A 19,455-nucleotide genomic window follows, 5' to 3' on the forward strand; every position below is an offset into this window, starting at 1 on the left:
GAAATCTGGGGTCCGTAGGACAGGTTGTCACAGAAAAAAGTCGACTTTTTATGTGACAACCCGCCCCGTGGGAACTACCTGCCCCGTGGGCCCCAGGTCCACAGCCCTGCAGGGCACCGACCCCAACCCCTCCATTATGAGTTCTCTTTGACTCCATAATTAGGTTGTTGGTGCACTCGACGTTACTCGAACCCAATTGACCAATTGTAACACCCGCCCCTTCCCCATTTCCAACCGGGGTTCCCAGACACAAGGTTAAGGACACACATGTCTACATTCCCGACATCTCCGTGTGTCCCGTTACTGGTCCAAAAACTTCAGGTACATTTCCTTTGTTACTATCGACATTTCCACTTGTAGTTCTGCGAAAAGGAAGAGAAAAGAGAGGTGAGTAAAGAATACTCAGTGAGGCGATTCTAGACCAGTCTCCCCCATGAGCCTTTATACTGCTCAATGCGAAACGAGAACCGGCTAGTCACTACACTCAGTTAGGTATCACTTAATTAACTAGCTACATTCGTTTCATTTCATCAAATCAAGCAATGTAATGAACTCAGTCATCACTATCACTCATTTCAATCAGTACATACAGTTCATTTAAAGTCCTTAATCAGTATGAGCATTCTTATGCAGTGTGATCTATCAACCTAGCATCAATCAGAATCTAAACAATCCTAGCACCTCATTCAACAATATAAAAGAACATGAACGAGATCTGGGTAGAACACCTCACCCTTCACCAACACTCCTCCAGGATGAGTCTTCACCCCTCCATTATGAGTTCTCTATGACTCCATAATTAGGTTGTTGGTGAGTCTCGAACCCAGGACCTCACCCTTTAACAACACTCCTCCAGGATGAGTTGTCACCAATTGATCTGCAGCTCAATTGATGACAACTCATCCTGGAGGAGTGTTGTTAAAGGGTGAGGTCCTGGGTTCGAGACTCACCAACAACCTAACTATGAAGTCAGAGATAACTCATAATGGAGGGGTTGGGGTCGGTGCCCTGCAGGGCTATGAGCCGGATTCCGAGTGAGCGGGATGGGTTGTCACGTCTTCGACCTCCCTAGAGTGTTGGCGAGGATGTATGTAACTGATCTCTTTTAGATTTGTTTCGGTTCATGGCAGATCTGAGTTTTGGTAGTGACTAGATCTGGATCAGGTTTGGTCTTGGAGAGTTAGCCATGTCTATGAGCGTCGCTGCCTCTGTCTCTGTGTTCCTGGGTCGGATTCGTCTTTCTCTGCCTCGTCACTGTCTCTGTTTTCTGGAGTTCCGTAGAGCTTCTCTGCTTATATTGAGATCAAAGTTGAACAATGTGTGGAAACCGCCGAGGACCTCTCCTGGTTTGATTTTGAAACAACATAACTTTGCATTTTCATTTTGATGCTGCCTGTTTTGTTTGTGTTGGATTAGGATTAAAATAAATGGAAACTTGAGATACAAGTTAATGACTTAATCCTACCGAATTATGGAAGTTAGGATTTATAATATGTTTAGGAGTTATTAAAATATGAAATCACAGACAACACAATCAAATCGTGACTATAACAAGGATTTTCGAAGCAGAGGACGTAGAAGAAGGTTCTATTACAGAGACGGGGCTGAGGATGTTACTGTGGACCAAGAGATGCATCAAAATTTACACGCCGTCGCTGTGATAAAATCGGTCATAATGCGTCGGACTGCTCTGATCGTTTACTCAAATTGAAATAAGCTCAAGAGAATGAGGGTAGTGATACACAAGATGCAGATGAACTAATGATGCATGAAGTAGTTTATTTGAATACGTAGAATTTCATCCCTGACAAATATGAGACAAACATCGTCAAGAAAGATATTTGGTACCTGGATAACGGAGCAAGTAATCATATGACAGGAGAGCGGAGATACTTTTCTAAACTCGATAGAAAAGTACATGCAAATGCCAAACTACTTCTGGGGAGAAGCAATACGACACGAAGCATACTTGATCAACAGGATGGCCACACGATCTCTCACAGATAAAAGCCCGTATGAAGTATATCAAGCAAGGAAACCGAACCTTAGTCACTTTGCGGAACTTTGGTGCATTGGTTATGCAAAAATATAAAACATACAGCTAAAGAAATTTGATTATATATCGCATATGCTCGTTCATATAGGAAGAGAACCAGGCTCAAAACCATATATGATGTTATACCTTGAGACTCGAAAAATAGTGGTAAGCATGGATGTCATGATTGTTGAGTCTAAGGCATGGAAATGGAAGAGACATAAAACGGAGCCAGAAAGCGATAGATATTTCGTGGTCACACTGGGAGATATCAGGAATTACGGCATTCAAAATAGCATAGAGGACGTGGAGAATGACCAACTCAAAGAAGGAGTGATCAAACTGACAACGAGATCATCGGTTCTGAGGAAAAGAGCACGGCACCGCTTGGATATGATATAGAAGATACATGTGATCAAAGAATACTGAGAAGGAGTGAGGGACAAACCGCAAAACCAAAATATATAGAAGACTAGGTGTTACTTGCAAAAGAAGAAGGAGAAACATTGTTGATGTGCCTGAACAACAAGCCAAGGAGTTTTCGAGAATCAAGTGAACTCAAAGAATGGACATAGCGTGTGAAGATGAGATTCACTCTATCATAAAAACGGTATTTGGAGTTTAATAGATCTCCCGTATGGTGTACAGTCGATCGGTCTAAGATGGATCTTCAAGATTAAACGCAATTCTGATGGAACCATTAACAAGTAAAAAGCTCGGTTAGTTGCTAAAGGATATGTTCAACAATATGGAATCAAATTCAATGAAGTCACTACAGGAAATGTGGTTAGTAATAGCGGACGAAAAGCGCTATCATTTTGGTTTAATAGCGTTTCCTTGGACGCTCTGACATCACCCGTTATAAAAAGTCCAACCCTTTTAATAGCGATTTTCCTCTGTGCTATTACTAAGTGTATAACAATAGCGCTTTTGTGTTCGTAATTGTTAGTATTTATAATAACGTTTAATAAATGTTATTAGAACCAAATAATTTGATTTTTCCTAGTAGCAAAGATAGCAAATGTTTCGTGTTATTAATTAGTTTTATAATTATGCCAAAATTAATTAATAATAATTATTGAATTGATTTTTAAATAATTAATTCGAAAATATGAAATAAAAACAATATAAATTATTAAAATTCCAAAAATCAATATAATTATTCAAATCCCATAACACAACATTATCACATTCATACAAACCATCACACAAGCATACAACATATCATCAATCTACCACTAATAAACCTTCACAATCATCCCTAACATATACACTATCATCATCCATATCATCACCCATATCATCAACTTCTTGGACAGGTAAAGGAGCACCACCTAAATCCTCTTCTGTTTCCAACTCATGATAACCTCTAGGTGGTGCTCTCATAACAACATACCAATTTGAAGCATCATCCTCCCTAGAGTAGAAAACCTGTTTCGCTTGAGAAGGTAGAATGAATGGATCTTTCAAATAGGCTGCTTGGTTCATATGAAGGTTAACAAGAGTGAAGCCATCTTCTTCCTTCACACCATTCGCTGTGTTTGCCCAGTTGCATCTAAAGAGTGGCACTTTGAACATGTGATAGTCGATGACCAAAATCTCCTTTATCACTCCATAGTATGTAATCATATCCGCGACCTGTCTCATATCTCTTGCACTTGATCTACACATGCTAAAGGCTTCATAAGTTACTCCACTGTTTTGTGTCTTCAGCTTGACCGCATCAGTATGAAACCGTTGGCCATTGATGATGAATCCTTTATGTGCTAAAGCAACATTTCTTGGTCCAAATGCCAACCACCTTATCTCCTTAGAATGACTATCTTTTGAGTCTAAATGAATCTGCCGCAGGAAATCAGAGGATTATCATCAAGCCGAGGTACTTAAATTATAATCAAAACATGATAATATGTACCACGAAACCAATCATCAATCTACAAGCTAACCAGTCATAAAAATACTAAAAATCCAGACAGTTTCATCAAGCTATAAGCTACTCAGACATCAATTCGCTAAAATATGGACATGTTCTTCAAGATACAAACCAGGCATCATGATACAAGCTAACTAGTCATCACCAAACAAGCTAACCAGTATTTACAATAATAATCAAGAAAAGAATTTGGAGTTTGTAACCTTATTTTTAAGCCATTCTGTAAAGTGTTCAGTATGGTTTTTCCATAACAAAGTTTCATTTTTAGCCAATCGAGCATCCTTAGCTTGCAACTCTTCCAAATGCATCCTGATTTTAAATTAAACAACAGTATATGAAAATGAAATTATGAGTAAAACAAGTAGAAGAAACATAGAGAATTACTTACTCAAGAAAGGGATCCAAAGATGCCATGTTCATTAGCACATATCGATGTGCAATGTCTCTATCTTTATCTGACAGGGTAACCTCTATACCCTTCTGCAGAGGTCGGCCTTCAACCACCATTCTATCAGCCTCAACATCTTCATTACGATTAACTGCTTCTTGAACTGGTACTGATTCTTTAAGGAACTCTAAACAAAATGCAACACATTCTCCAGCTAAATACGCCTCAGCCATACATGCTTCTGGCCTTGCATAATTCTTAACAAAAGCCTTTAGTGTTTTCATGTACCTATAACTCAGGAAATATGAATATTAGTCAAACATCATTGTGGGAAGTGGATATATTGAAGAGAGATGTTGATCAAACCTTTCGAAGGGATACATCCATCGGAAGTGAACTGGTCCTCCCAACCGTGCCTCTCTTGATAAATGTAGTGGAAGGTGAAACATGATATCAAAAAGGGCTGGAGGGAAGAAGCGCTCCAGCTGACACATTGTCTCCACAAACTCTGTCTCCATGGATATAAGTTTCTCTGGGTCAATGATGCGCTGACACAACCTGTTGAAGTAACTGCATAATCTATTTATGGCTATCCTAGGACCCCTATGTAACAACCCTCTTAATGCAGCTGGTAACAAGTTCTGTACTAAGACATGATGATCATGCGACTTTAAACTACCAATATTTGGAGGGTTAACTGAAACACTATTCGCAATATTACCACAATAACCATCAGGGCCTCTAAACTTAGCTAACCTTTGGCAGAAAATGGTCTTCTCTCTCTTCGATAACCAGTAGGCAGCAGGAGGTAAGTATGTTTTCTTTCCCCTCACCTCTGTGTGCAAGTGCTTTCTGATTCCAATATCTTCTAAGTCTTTTCTTGCTTTCAACCCATCTTTTGACTTCGCACTTTGCATCAACAGAGACAATATAGCATCGGACACATTCTTTTCTACGTGCATAACATCAATATTGTGACGAACAGGCAACTCCTAACACATTAAACAAGAAACTGTTAGACATATTGATCTCTTCTTCCAGTAATCAGATAATATAGGTCAGTTACTATAGTTTACCTTCCAGTAAGGTAGATCAAAGAATATTGATCTCTTCTTCCACCGCCATAGTTCATTTGATTCTTCACACTCTTCTTCTTGTAACCTCTCATCATCTTCCAACTCTAGTCTTTTCCTTTTTTTTTCTTCTCTAGAGGTCTACCAAAATCATTCGTAAAAGCTTGTAGTGTCTCATATATCTCAGCGCCTGTTTGTATCCTATTAGCATTCCCTTCCTCCACAGTGTTGTCAAACCAAGCTTTTTTATATCTGTAACGATGGCCAGGCGGTAGTCTCCTTCTGTTACTCATGTAGACAAACTTGCGGCTAAACTTAAGCCACCTTGCAGGTGTATCCTTTCCACATACATTGCAGGCTTGTTTCCCCTTTACTTTACATCCAGACAGTGTTCCTAAGGCTGGATAGTCACTGATACTCCAAAGCAGCAAGGCTCTGAGATTAAAGTTCTCCTTCGCAAATGAGTCATACACTTCAATACCCTCAGCCCACAAATCCTTTAGATCGTCTATCAGTGGTGCTAGGTAAACATCAATGTTGTTACCAGGAGCAGTAGGACCAGGGATCAACAAAGTCAGCATTATATTCTCAGCCTTCATACACATGGTTGGAGGCGTGTTATAGTTCACTAACAACACTGGCCATGTGCTGTGATTGGTGCTTTGCATGGAGAAAGGGTTCATCCCATCTGTAGAAATCCCAAGTCGAAGATTCCGTGGATCAGCAGCAAAGTCTGGCCATTTAGCATTCACTTGTGCCCAAGAGATAGAATCAACAGGGTGCCGCATTGTACCATCTTCAGTGGCATTGGTATAGTGCCAACGCAGATCTTCAGCCATCCTTTGTGATCTAAACATCCTCCTAAACCTGTCCTTGATTGGAAAATATCTAAGGACCTTTGCCGGAATCCCCACCTTTAACTCATTACTGTGCTTATCCATTTCCCATCTTGAAACTTTGCATCTTGGACAGCTTTCTAGGTTCTCATACTCCTTCCTATACAATATGCAATCATTCTTGCAAGCATGAATACTGTCGTAGCCGAACCCAAAGATCTTCAGAATTTTTTTGATTGCAGCTAAACTCTTGGGAAGAACATTGTCTTCAGGTAGCAAATCCTCAAGTAAAACCAACAGCTGATCAAAGTAGTTCTCCGACACACCACTTTTAACCTTGAATCTGTAAAGTCCCATGATAGCTGAAACCTTTGTGTGCTTGAGACAATCCGAGTATAATGGCGTTTGAGCGTCTCTGAGCTTTTTCTTAAACTCAATTTCCTCTGGTGCTTCATCGTCTTCGTTGTCAGTTGTCGGGTTTGGACCACCTTCGTCCATGGAGAATATTGTCTTAAACAAATCAAACGCCTCTGTTTCATATTGAAGAACACTGTCTTCTGCAGAATCTCTTTTTTCTCCATGAATACTCCAACGAGAACTCTTATACTTCTTATCCATACCCCTAATCACCAAATGCTCCACAATTTTATCCAGTGACTGATGGCTCAGATTGCGGCAGTCTCTACAAGGGCATAGCATTTCAGACAGACTTCCCAATCTTTTTGCGGACGAATTCACAAAATTAGTTGCTCCTTCTGAATACTCGTGGCTATTCCTACAAGAATCAGACAAAAGAAGTTAGCTTTATTTCAATCGGCGAGTAGAAATGAGATCGAGGGATTTTAGGTTATACCTTGGAAGCCAAATCCACGACTTATCCATTTGCTTACTTTCAATCGGAGAATACAGGAACAGCTGGTTTGATTTTAGCTCGAGAGATACATGTGCTTTCTTTAGGGTTTTTTTGATTTTAGATCGCGAGACAGAAAGGAGTTTCGACAGAAAGAGAGATGTTGTGTTCTGAAATTTTCCGAGTGCAAACAGAGACAGAAAAAAATGAACGGTTGTGATCAAAGATTTGGAGAGAAATCGGACGGTCTATGATTAATCCGAGTGCAATCTTAGTAGTTGCTCCTCATTGGCTCAAAAAATAAAAAGAATGGCTAAGATTGAAGTTGGGAAGACACATCCATCGGCATATGGTTTGCCACGTCTGCAATCTTGGAGGTTACTCCTTATTGGCTCAAGGTATTAATTTCGTTTGAAATCTGGAAATTAATATATAAATATGATTTTGAAGCAAAAAAAAATTAAATTAAATCTTAAAAATCAAATATTCAGTTTTCCAATTTTACAAAAAAAAAATTGTATGAATATAAATTTTTTATGTGAGCTTTTATAAGATTGATCAATCTAGCTCATATGTTCATAAACACTACTACTTATTTGTATGTACAAAGGCTTTAGGGTATAGGGTTTGAACAAATGAGTGTTTATAAAATTTATAACTAATCAGTTTTGTGAAATTAAGATTACAATATCCTTTTAAGAATGAACAAAATTGTGAAATCAAGTACAATTAGGGTATAGGGTATAGGTTTGTACTTTAGGGTTTAGGGATTTCACTTTAGGGTATAGGATTTTAATTGTGAAATCAAGTACAATTAGGGTATAGGGTATAGGTTTGTACAAGCTAAACATTTTCACACATAACCTTATATCATAATATAACACATAATTTTTGTTTTTTTGTCTGCTAACTGTTACATAATAGCATACATGATTTCAACCGAGTAAAAAAGTACCTAAACATTCGATCACACACTAGAAATACATAGCCGATGAGAACCAACTTGAAAAATGTTTCAGACGACAATTTTAGACAAACTTGATTTTGTCATTTGGCCATGCCACAACCGAACCCATTGCATCAGATATGTATTCAATCTCTGAATTTGGCCTCCAGACTTTTGCATCACCGATCTTAGCCACATCAATCCACACCTTGCTTGCATTTGGACCTAGGGGTACAAAGTGGCACAACTCATTCGGATCCGTTGAAGCTACCCTTCCTTCAGCTACCTTACGTCCAGAGTTGTTGCAATCCAAGAGAGTGCACTTCTGCTTCGGACTTCTGGTCGAACTAGTGCTGCCTGGACTCTACAACTCAAACAAGATGACAGAAGCAAGTTCCAACATCAATCAAGGACGCAACATCAATCATCAGGCAAATAAAAAAATTTAACTTCATGTCAATTACATACCACTGCTTTTTTCTTGGCTGGCTTCGAAGGTGATGCTATTTTCTTCCCTGCACATTTAGTTGGTGTTACTTCTGTAGCAGGTGTAGGCATGACTTCAACCTTTAGGACTGGCCATGCTATTTTCTCGCTAAGTGCATCACCAATCAAGAACATATCAGCGGTTGGCCTCCACAAATATGCTTGATCATTGAACACCTTCACTACTTCGACACTAACAGCATTGGGACCCAGAGGTATGTTGTTAACCATGTCTTTGGATTTTGAAGAGCACACGAGACCTTCAGCAATGACCTCGTCCTCATCATTGGTCCAATCATATATCTTGCATCTTCGATATTCACCTTCCTTGCTTTGCTAAAACAAGATTTGAAATTAGAAATTTTAGTAATGATTAGAGATGACTCAATTGTTGTAAGAAGAAAACAAGATTTGAAAATTTACCATAGATAAATCTTCAGAACAGTTTGGATCCTTATCCAAAATCACTTTATCCATTGGCCAAGATATCTTGTATCCCACAGCTTCATCAAGAGTTAACACATCCGTAGTAGGCCTCCAGAGTGAAGCTGATGCGCTTAGTGCATACTTAACTACGATAGCCACTGCATTAGGACCAATTGGTATACGACCAATTTTGTACTTCGGTTCAGCAGAGCAGAATTCTCCTTCACCAACAACAACATCCTCTGATTCAATCCAATCCAGTATTTGTACTCTGACTCCTTCTTTGAATCCACCACTACTCTCAGATGTTTCAGCATCAACATTACTTTTCTGAGAAAAGGCAACGGAAATCGTAAATGTCTTAAAACTAATTGACCAAAGGTAATGAAAAGGATTACCTTCTTCTCAGCTAATTCTCGCACCATCCCCTTTAACTCTTCAATCTCACTTTTCATTTCTGCAATCTTAGCGTCTCTAAATTGCAGATATGCTAGCTTATTAGCTGTAATCCCTCTACCAAAGCCCCTTACTCGTCCAGGTTTGTCTTTTCCCAAAACCTTGCTCACAGCATCTTCCCTTATGTTATCAGCAGCTGATGTGGAGTCCATCCGACTGTCAAGTGACTGTATTTGTTCCTGATACAATCATTTAAACACAAAATCATTCATTGCCATAGTCTATTAACTATACACAATATACAACTTCCATAATGCTTACAATAGTCTCAGCAAACTGGGGCTTCACAGGTCTGCCATCAGCATGAGTGTGTCCCGCAATCCAAACCTTGGATCTACTCACCTTACTTGGGTCTTTACTCTTTTTTTCTATATGAAAACAAACATATCTCACTACCATTTTAATCTAACAAGCTGATCTACAATATGTAGATGTTTGACTACTCTTTTACCATATCATCAGCTAAACGAAGCATTCCTTTGCGGCTGGTGGTGTGAGGAATCTGATTTCTTCTCATCGCTCTGTACTTGTTACTCGTTTCCTACAATATAAATATGACATTGATTATATCCATCAGACATGACCTTTAAGGATGAAACTTACTTAGTTGTAGATAACTCACTGTGAAAGATTTGGTAGTCTTACTCTTAACCCAAGTGTTCCACAGTTGAAGGGATGGGATGTTGCTCGGTTTTAAAGCTATTCTCTCAGCTGCAGTCTTCGCCACACGTACTTGTGACACCAGCCTTGACTTCCCAGCCCTCCACACATTTCCCAGCTGCTTGAAAATAACAGCTTTCTGCCACTCTTCTTGCAAGTTAAACCTCCCCTGCATCACAATAATCAAGTTAAACATGTTTATAATTTCATCTTGCGGTTAAACAAAACATACTAATATATATACAAACCTGAATTTCTTCCCACATTGTTGCTTTAGTCGCTGCATCAAGTTTTCTCCAATCGGCAAGTGTAACCGGAACATGTTCCCTCACAAGAGGACCAAGAAACGACGATAGGGTTACTGAACCAGGTCCAACATGCTCACCAATGTCATTGAATGTGACCATAATCTTATCATTGGGATTTTCAGCCACTCTACGCAACTTTGTAGGTCCTCTTTTTTTTTTTTTTGAAACTTCCTCCCCTGCTAGCTCAACTCCTTCAGTACTAGGAATCTCATCATCTTGCGCAGTGCCATCTTCTTCCATATCGCGAGCTTCTTCTTCGCAAGCTTCCTCTTCGTTCCCTTTCTCATTAAGAACTCCATCATCTTCCATATTGGCCGGTTCTTCTTCATTCTCTTTCCCATTGAGATCTCCATCTTCTTCATTCTCTTTCCCATTGACATCGCCATCTTCTTCATCCTCTTTCCCATTGACATCCTCTTCATCGTCTTTATCTTCTTCAGACATTGACTTCTCAGCCTGATCATCCTTATCTTCGGGTGTTACATCTTCTACTTCATCATCCTGAGCAGGTGTTACATCTTGTACTTCATCATCCTTAGGAGGTGTAACATCTTCTACCTCATCATCGTCAGATGGTGTTACATCTTCTATGTAATCATCTTCAGCAGCCACTTTCTTGATTCTACTACTTCTTCTCGTTGGCGTTAAAACTAAATTCTTTTTAGGGGAAGCCGTTTTCTTTGCTGTTCTTTTCTTCACTTTTAGTTGCGGTGCCTTGTCCTCTTGATCTACTACCTCCAAGCCTTGATTACGTTTACTCCGACGAGAACCAACTTGTCCTCTTGTCTTTGCCATTTCTGAAACTGATAAACAAATCCAAAATCAAATCAAGCCATTCGATCAAAAAATCTAAACCCAAAATCAAATCGAAACCTTCAATCATATTCAAAATCAAACTGAAACCCACAATCATATTCAAAACCTAATCGAAACCCACAATCATATTCAAAACCTAATCGAAACGCACAATCAAAATCGAATCATGTGTTAACGCGGACATGCATGTGAAAAGAGATTTGAATCAAAGAGAAACCCAAAATCAAAGAGATTCGACTCGAGAGAACCAGTCTCTATTCTAAACTCAGAATCAAATCGAAACTCATACCAATTGAAGCTTCGACTCGAGAGAACTCTGAAGAACTTCGATGAGTCGGTTTTGATTTTGAGGAATGTGAAGAGAGTGAAGTGAAGAGAATGAAGTCTCGGTTTCGATTAATACTTAAGTTATTTTTAATATATTTTTTCATATACGATAGCATTTAGTTTTTGATTTGCAATGGTAAGGCGCCTCCACTTACCAAATTAACACGGCTGAATTATTTTATTTTCCCGCGACTACAAAGATAGCTTATACATTTCAAAAACGCTATTATAAAGGCCCGTGTTTATATACAATAGCAGAGAAGCAAAAAACGCTATGCTACGACGCTATTAATACTCACATTTACTGTAGTGAGTATTTGCGCCTGTGCCTCAACTAGAGACTATACGACTACACATCAGTATTGCAGCAATAAATGGATGGGAAGTGCATCATTTAGACATCAAGACTGCATTTCTACAAGGATAATTAAAAGAGACGGTCCATGTAATGCAGCTTGAAGGTTTCTTCGTAAGGCTCTATATGGATTAAGACATGCACCAAGAGCCTAGAACAACAAAATAAATTGGATTCTTCTAGATTTAAGTTTTTAAAAAATGTTCCAAAGAGCCATCAGTCCATAGAAAGGTCTTGAAGTGGTCTAATATTTGTTGCAGTTTATGTAGACGAGATATTTGTCACATGAGCAAACGAAAAGATCATTGGAGAGTTCAATAGGGAGATGGCATCAAAGTTTGACACGAGCGATCTTGGTAAGTTAACATACTAATCGAGGTTGGCCAATATGAGGGAGGAATAACTTTAAACCAGATACGTTATGCGTTAAGAGTCCTCGAAGAAGGTGGAATGAAGAACTGCAATATGACTCATACGCCAATGGAGTTCAGGATGAAGCTATCAAAAGCCGACAGTGAAAGAGATATCGATTCTACGATCTATATATAGGAGGAATGTTGGGTATTTTAGGTACCTTCTTAACACCAGGCCGGATCTTTCATTTGCAGTGGGAGTATTGAGTCGCTATATGCAACGACCAAAAGAATCACATGGTGCTGCGATGAAGCATTGTCTAAGATATCTTCAAGGTTCCACTTCGTACGGCTTGGTTTTTACACGTGCAACACCAGAGATACTGAAGCTCGTTGGCTACAGTGATAGCAGCCATAATGTTGAACCGAATGATGGCAAAAGCACTACAGGCCATTTTCTATCTTGGCAAAAGCTTGATCACATGTTGCTCACAAAGCAAGAAACAGTTGCATTATCTTCGTGTGAGGCTGAGTTCATGACAGAAACTAAAGTGGCTAAAAAAGCTATATGCTTACAAGAGCTATTGAGTGAAGGCACCGAACTACCGTGTGAGAGAGTGGTCATCAAGATCAAACCCGGTCTTCCATGGTAGAAACAAACACATTCATTCAAAGTATCATTTTATAAGAGAGTCTGTGGAGAATGGTCAAGTGAGGGTGGAGCACGTCTCAAGTGATAAATAAAAGGCAGACATATTGACCAAAGTGTTATGAAAGATCAAGTTCTCTGAGATGAGAAACCTCATCGGTATTCAAGATTTGTCAAGAAAGGATTTCAAACTTTAGGAGGAGAATGTTGGATTAAGCTTGAATGAAAAGAAAACTTGAGATACAAGTTAATGACCTAATCCTACCGGGTTAGGAGTTATCTAGATATATTACCTAATAGGATTATGAACTATTAATCTCTGTATAAGGAGATGTCAAGTTGTGCAATAACTTATGAGTTTAGAGATTAAATGTTTGAGAGCTTAAGTGCTGAGTTATTTTCTTAAGCAATAAAAAGAGTTATTCTTTATACAATCTTTGAATTCTATAGTTTGGAAGATCGCTAATGTTCTTCAATTCTTCACAGCCCTAGAAGGAAGACGACCTGGTTTGTGCCTTGCCTTTCTGAAGCTATCGTCTCCGGAATCCTTTGAGTTGTCTGCTTGTGTGAAGGGACCGGAATCTAGAGCCATGAACGTCGGCTTCCTTCAGTCAGTGACGCTCCAGTGCTCTACTTACTGGCTTCGTATCTCTTCAGTTTGGTTCCATAGGGCTTGTCTTGTCTTCTAGAGTTATTGGCGTCTAGATTGGGCTTCTCCGGTCTAGTTTTGGGGCAGGGACTTACCTAACCTTCTCCAAAGTCCTTTGGAGTCGCCTTCAGGGCAACCTCTCTGTTATTCTCCGGCTAAATCTTTAATGGTCTCTGTTCCTTTTACAGTGTTCCAGCGTTTCTCCTGGTGCTTCGATCAACTAGGATGAAATTATTTTTTCATTTTATCAGTTTGTCACAGCTCTAATCATAGTTCTTGCGGCTTGATTAAACCTGAAGTGTGGTCTATGTGTCTTTTTATCTTTTTTTTGGGGACATTTAGCCACCCAAATGGCTTTAACAAGCAGAATGGGTTTCAGTTGCATATAACAAGCAGAATGGGTATCAGTTGCAAATAACAAGCAGAATGGGTATCAGTTGCATACTGATTATGAATGAAATTCACATTTATCAAAAAAAAGAAAGAAAAGAAATAGTGATTATATATGAGATGCTAATTAAGTAAAACAAAGTAGAATGAACACGTAACTAGAACTTATAGTTCAAGCATGAAACCCAGCTAAAAGATCCATCATTGCTCATCGGCTTTTGTCTTGACGGTTGATTCCAAAGGCTTGGAGCGTAAAATAACACAAATCTTGAAAAGCACCACATAAGAGAAGATGCCCCACAAACTTTTGGTCAGAAATCTTAACAGAACATCGACAGGTTCGGTTTCATGGTGAGCGCAACTGTCGTTATGTGTTATTGCGCCACAGAGGAATAAGAACACACATAGGAGAGTTTTGTGACCTGACACAGCGACTCGGAATTCATTAAGTTGCCAATCGTGGATACGTTTCTTGTAAGGGAAGGAAGAAATTATGAATACAAAGAAAGTCACCAAGTATGCGGAGACGATCACAACATCAACAGCTTCCTCCTGCTTCTTTAAGGTTTCAACGAAAGACACCATCATCGCTCGAAAGAACCTGTATTTTTCAGACAAGGAAGATTTTTATGTTAATTAGGAAGAAAAAGGAAGAAGAATAGATAGGCTTCACAATTAGTTTACCTTTGCAACAAAACAGCTTCTGTCTTTTATTCCCTTATATATATATGCTTTCAAAACCCTTTATGATACAGTTACTTTCTTTTTTTTGCTAAGTATGATACAGTTACTTAAAAATACGTCTGCTCAGCTCACCTATACGATTTTCCATATGTCAACTAAAATGTCTCTCTCACAGAAGGAATATTACCAAATCTAGTATGTTAAGTATGTTAATAACGCTTGGAAAAAGGTAATTAGTTACACCCAAAACGAAAAAGGATAAATCAGTTTGCGGAATGGTATATTAATGTCTCGTTGAAAAAGGTATATCCATATGATATACTAATATATATTTAAGATTTAAATTGAAGGGTGTGGTTTAAGATTTAAATTAATAATTTTAAAATATTTTCAAAAAAGAATTTTTTTTTTGATTTCAAAATAAAATTTCAAAAGACAAATTTGAAAAAATCAAAAAAAGTTTGAATATTGAACAAAGTTTTTTGTCGAAAATACGATTTTAACTTTTTATTATGAGCAATTCTCGTAAATAGACTTTTTAAAGTTTCCATCTCCAAAATAGCACCTTAAACTAAAAGTCACAAATATAACATTCATCAATAGGCTACCCCTACATACAATATCAAGTATAATTAAATAAAAAAAAACTTTTGCTTCTCTCGACATTTCCGTCGCCGGTTTCGGCGACAAACACATGGGACGAACACATGCGACGACACCGACGACGACACCAGCGACGACACCGACGACGACGACATCGGTGTTAAAATCACGACGAATCTATATTGACAACACTCTTAACAGTGAAATTGAAACTTACACATGTAAGTTTGAGGTTTTCAATTGTTATTTGTAATTAGGGATTTTGATTCAAAATTTGTGGGTTTCACTTCAGTGATGTTGCATGAGCATTTCAGCTTAAACAAATGGAACCTTCTTCATATTCTCAGTGAAGCTTACCATGGCTATGGAGATGATTGTTTTTTTGTCAAGCTCTCTTCTTCACTATTGTGGTTTCAGATTTATGGGCTTGGAGCTTCTATTGTCAACACTTCACTTTCCCACACGGATTTTGATTTACGGAACAAGTTCTTGAATCCAAAAACTCCTGCTATAGGCACACACCATCAAGAACGCAAATGCTCATCAGAGCAGGGCGGTTTGTAATCTGAAGGCTTTTAGGGGACCGGCTGTAACAGGAACTCCTATTCAGAGTGGTTCGTTTGATTTGTACTCCCTGATGGCGTTTCTCAGGTTCGAGCCATTTTCCATAAAGAGTTATTGGCAAAGCTTGATACAACACCCGCTTGGTCAAGGGAACAAGAACAGGCTCTCACGTTTACAGGTAAAGACAACATTCACTTCTATATATATGTTATATGTTTCAGTTTATTGGTGGAAGCTATTCACTTAGATGTTTTCTCAGGTTTTGATGGCGACAACCTCGTTGCGGAGAACAAAGGAAAAGAGTTTGATTGGGTTGCCACCTAAGAACGTCAGATATATGATCACATGGAAGGAGAAGCCAAAGGTCTTGTCCAGAATCTTATAAACAGTGGAAGCTTGATGCGTAACTACTCAACAGTTTTGAGCATAATATTACGGCTTACACAGCTTTATGACGATGTTTCTCTTTGCCCTCCAGAGTTAAGGTCTTTGAACACTTTAACATCTATCGAAGGTACAGAAACAAAACAGTTATTTGTTATTATTTTTGGTTGCAAAGCTTTACTCCTGTGTGTGTTTGTGTACAGATGTAACTGATAAGTCAGAGCTGCTGTAGAAGCTGGTTGCCATATTGCAAGACGGCGAAGATTTAAGATTTTGACTGTCCAATTTTCATATCTCCGCCAAGAGACATCATCATCACTCAATCTGCTGATTTTTAATATATATACTTCTAAACTTTTCATAGTAACTGCCTAGTATTATTAGAAATCCTCGTTTTTAACTAGTTTAATTGTTTAATTTACATTGAGCTTGTTTTGTTAGAGTCCTTGGCTTATTAAGAATATTAAATCTCTTTGCCTTCTCACTACTCATTAAAAAGAATACCCAAAATTGATGTGACTAAACACATGCTTGTGCTTGTGAAACTGGTAGTGTTTTTAAAAATTTCAGGAAGGATTTGTGTAGTTTCAGGAAAGCCTTCCAGAAAATCCAATGGTAACAAATTTAAAAAAAAAAATTGTTTCGTGTCTTGTTCTGCTTACGCATGTTGATATCTTTGTTAGGTTCGTGAATTTGCTTATGACATTGTTAGTCTCTTGTTGCTTGTGCTTGTGAAACTGTGTAGTGTTTTTTAAAATTTCAGGAAGGAATTGTGTAGTTTCAGGAAAGCCTTCTAAAAAATCTGATGGTAACAAATTTGAAAAACTTTTTGCTTGGTGGCTTGTTCTGCTTACGCATGTTGATGTTGCAGATATCTTTGGTAGGCTCGTGAATTTGCTTATGAAATTGTTAGTCTCTTGTTGCTTGTTCTTGTGAAACTGTGTAGTGTTTTTAAAATTTTCAGGAAGGATTTGTTTAGTTTCAGGAAAGCCTTCCAAAAAATCTGATGTTAAAAAATTTTGAAATTTTTTTTGCTTGGTGTCTTGCTCTGTTTATTGATATATTTGGTTGGCTCGTGAATTTGCATATGACATTGTTATTTTCTTGGTGCTGCTTGTGCTTGTGAGACTGTGTAGAGTTTTTAAAATTTCAGGAAAGATTTGTGTAGTTTCAGGAAAGTCTTCCAGAAAATCCGATTGATTGGTGTCTTGTTCTGCTTACGCATGTTGATATCTTTGGTAGGCTCGTGAATTTACTTATGACATTGTTAGTCTTTTGTTGCTTGTTCTTGTGAAACTGTGTAGTGTTTTTTTCATTTTCATGAAAGATTTGTCTAGTTTCAGGAAGGATTTGTGTAGTTTCAGGAAAGCCTTCCAGAAAATCCGATGGTAACAAATTTGAAAAACTTTTTGCTTGGTATCTTGTTCGGCTTATGCATGTTGATATCTTTGGTAGGCTCGTGAATTTGCATGAGACTGTAGAGTTTTTAAAATTTCATGAAGGATTTGTATAGTTTCGGTAAAGTCTTCCAGGAAATCGGATGGTAACGAATTTTGAAAAAATAATTCCTTGTTTACACATGATAGAAACAAGATGAGAGATTCAGTACCTCTCAAACTAGCACTGCCTGAGCTAAAATACCCTATTGGTTCAAAGCCAAAAGAAATATCGTCAATAAACCAACATTCAAGCTCAGCGTATATCAAAGAGTGTTGCTATCTATGAAAGTTTAAACTAAAAAAATTGAAATGAGATAAAAACTAAGGGTGTGATATCATCTCACGCTTGTTTTTTTTTGTTTGGTTTATGTGTATTTGGCTCCTCACTTTATTACTTAGGATACATATAGTCCATGTTTATCTTTACAATTGGAAAATTTTAAATTGTGATATCTGCATATTTTGAAATTTCAAATTGTGATTTGGAATTTTGGAGATAAAAAATAAGAAAAAATTTGCATCTACCACAATTCGAACCCAAGATATCTGGAAAAAGAAGAAGAGCGTGGAAAAACTAGGCCAAGTGTGTTTCAATTGTTTGTTGATGTAAGTAAATGGATATAATGCATTGATTTTTATTCAATTAAAAAAATAAAAAGTGATCTGATTCCAAAGGGAATCAAACACGGGTTGAGGCAACTGTTTGTCAAGTTTCGCTACCGGGAAGTTTAGCCGCTACGCTGAGGAGAATCATCTGTTATTAGCTAAAACATTAATGTATTTAACACTAAATTTTATATTATAAATGTTGGAAAGAGTTATGAAATTTCTGGATGGGTTTCCAGAATAGTTGAATATTAGTGTTGCTATCTATGAAAGTTTAAACTAAAAAAATTGAAATGAGATCAAAAACTAAGGATGTGATATCTGTATATTTAGAATATTTCAAATTTTGCAATGAAGAACTGAAGCTGAATTACAGACTGAGTAACTCCGAGAGAAGACCAAGGTGGTATACTCCGGTTGATGAAGAGGAAGATGAACGGAGATGTAACTAAAGTCTTCTTTTGTTACTCTAGTTTTTTGGGAGTGGTTCATAGTGGGATGAAAAAGTTACAATTGCAAGACTCATTTTATATAAATATAATAATACAATTGATAAAACAAAGGTTATCTTTCGCTCAAAATCAAAAAAGTTACAACAGTTCATTTGACAATGGCTTTAGTTGCCAAATAAGCCTGGACCAGCACGCGAAAGCAGTTCTTGACCAGCGTATTTTCCCATCTTCACCATGTCCTCAAACACATATGGACCTTTTCTTGAGGTGTCGAGAACTATCACAAAGATGGAACAGGTAAGAACATGTATCACATTGGTATACTTAGGAATGCTTTCATATCTTGAGTACCGTCAGGAGATGCAACCAGTCCTCTCAAATAGCAGTTTCCTTCTTCGTCCTTGGCGGCGTATCCAGCAATAGGAGTACTACGGCATGAGCCATCCAGCATTTCAAGAAACGTTCTCTCGCATGCAACCGCTAGCCTTGTCTCCTCGTGGTTCAGCGAGGCTAAGTAACTTGCCTACATATGTAAAACACAAGCATATCAGACCAAACCGATATGAGTGACTTGTCTATGTCTCTTTCTTTTACTGCTTGGAAACGATTGTTGATCCTTTTCTCTCTTTCTGAGTGATGATGATCAGTAAGCAAATCTTGACAGCAAATATAGATTAATACTTTGTAAAACTTTTTAAATTCATTCTGGTTCTGATGTTGATGTTTTGAGCAGCACCACTATCTAAAGTTCAAACAAACCACAACACAAAACAGACCAAACCGATTT

The 19,455-nt window shown here is 38.0% G+C and overlaps 4 protein-coding genes and 1 long non-coding RNA gene across 5 annotated transcripts; 1 reads left to right on the top strand and 4 right to left on the bottom strand.

Moving 5' to 3' along the window:
- Window positions 1-3,152: 3,152 nt before the first annotated feature.
- Window positions 3,153-4,600, bottom strand: LOC125592952. Its single transcript, XM_048768674.1, has 2 exons — window positions 4,172-4,600; window positions 3,153-3,877 (listed from the first exon to the last, which is right to left on the bottom strand). Exons 1-2 carry the CDS (start codon window positions 4,274-4,276, stop codon window positions 3,263-3,265), a joined length of 720 nt encoding a protein of 239 aa, XP_048624631.1. The 5' UTR covers window positions 4,277-4,600; the 3' UTR covers window positions 3,153-3,262.
- Window positions 4,353-7,147, bottom strand: LOC106356997. Its single transcript, XM_048767972.1, has 5 exons — window positions 7,119-7,147; window positions 5,654-7,040; window positions 5,433-5,570; window positions 4,723-5,348; window positions 4,353-4,644 (listed from the first exon to the last, which is right to left on the bottom strand). Exons 1-5 carry the CDS (start codon window positions 7,145-7,147, stop codon window positions 4,353-4,355), a joined length of 2,472 nt encoding a protein of 823 aa, XP_048623929.1.
- A 995-nt stretch (window positions 7,148-8,142) lies between these two features.
- On the bottom strand, window positions 8,143-9,797 carry LOC125592950. Its single transcript, XM_048768672.1, has 4 exons — window positions 9,372-9,797; window positions 8,971-9,303; window positions 8,530-8,883; window positions 8,143-8,425 (listed from the first exon to the last, which is right to left on the bottom strand). Exons 1-4 carry the CDS (start codon window positions 9,579-9,581, stop codon window positions 8,144-8,146), a joined length of 1,179 nt encoding a protein of 392 aa, XP_048624629.1. The 5' UTR covers window positions 9,582-9,797; the 3' UTR covers window position 8,143.
- A 1-nt stretch (window position 9,798) lies between these two features.
- LOC125592951 (high mobility group nucleosome-binding domain-containing protein 5-like) lies at window positions 9,799-11,719 on the bottom strand. Its single transcript, XM_048768673.1, has 3 exons — window positions 10,338-11,719; window positions 10,052-10,258; window positions 9,799-9,970 (listed from the first exon to the last, which is right to left on the bottom strand). The coding sequence occupies exons 1-3, from the start codon at window positions 11,190-11,192 to the stop codon at window positions 9,869-9,871; spliced, it is 1,164 nt and encodes a 387-aa protein (XP_048624630.1). The 5' UTR covers window positions 11,193-11,719; the 3' UTR covers window positions 9,799-9,868.
- Window positions 11,720-12,773: 1,054 nt separating this feature from the next.
- On the top strand, window positions 12,774-16,660 carry LOC125592953. Its single transcript, XR_007328777.1, has 2 exons — window positions 12,774-15,965; window positions 16,047-16,660. It is a non-coding gene; the product is annotated as an uncharacterized LOC125592953 (long non-coding RNA).
- The last annotated feature ends 2,795 nt before the right edge of the window (window positions 16,661-19,455 follow it).

This window comes from Brassica napus, chromosome C9 (assembly GCF_020379485.1).
Source record: "Brassica napus cultivar Da-Ae chromosome C9, Da-Ae, whole genome shotgun sequence".
In the NCBI taxonomy this organism is placed as follows: domain Eukaryota; kingdom Viridiplantae; phylum Streptophyta; class Magnoliopsida; order Brassicales; family Brassicaceae; genus Brassica; species Brassica napus.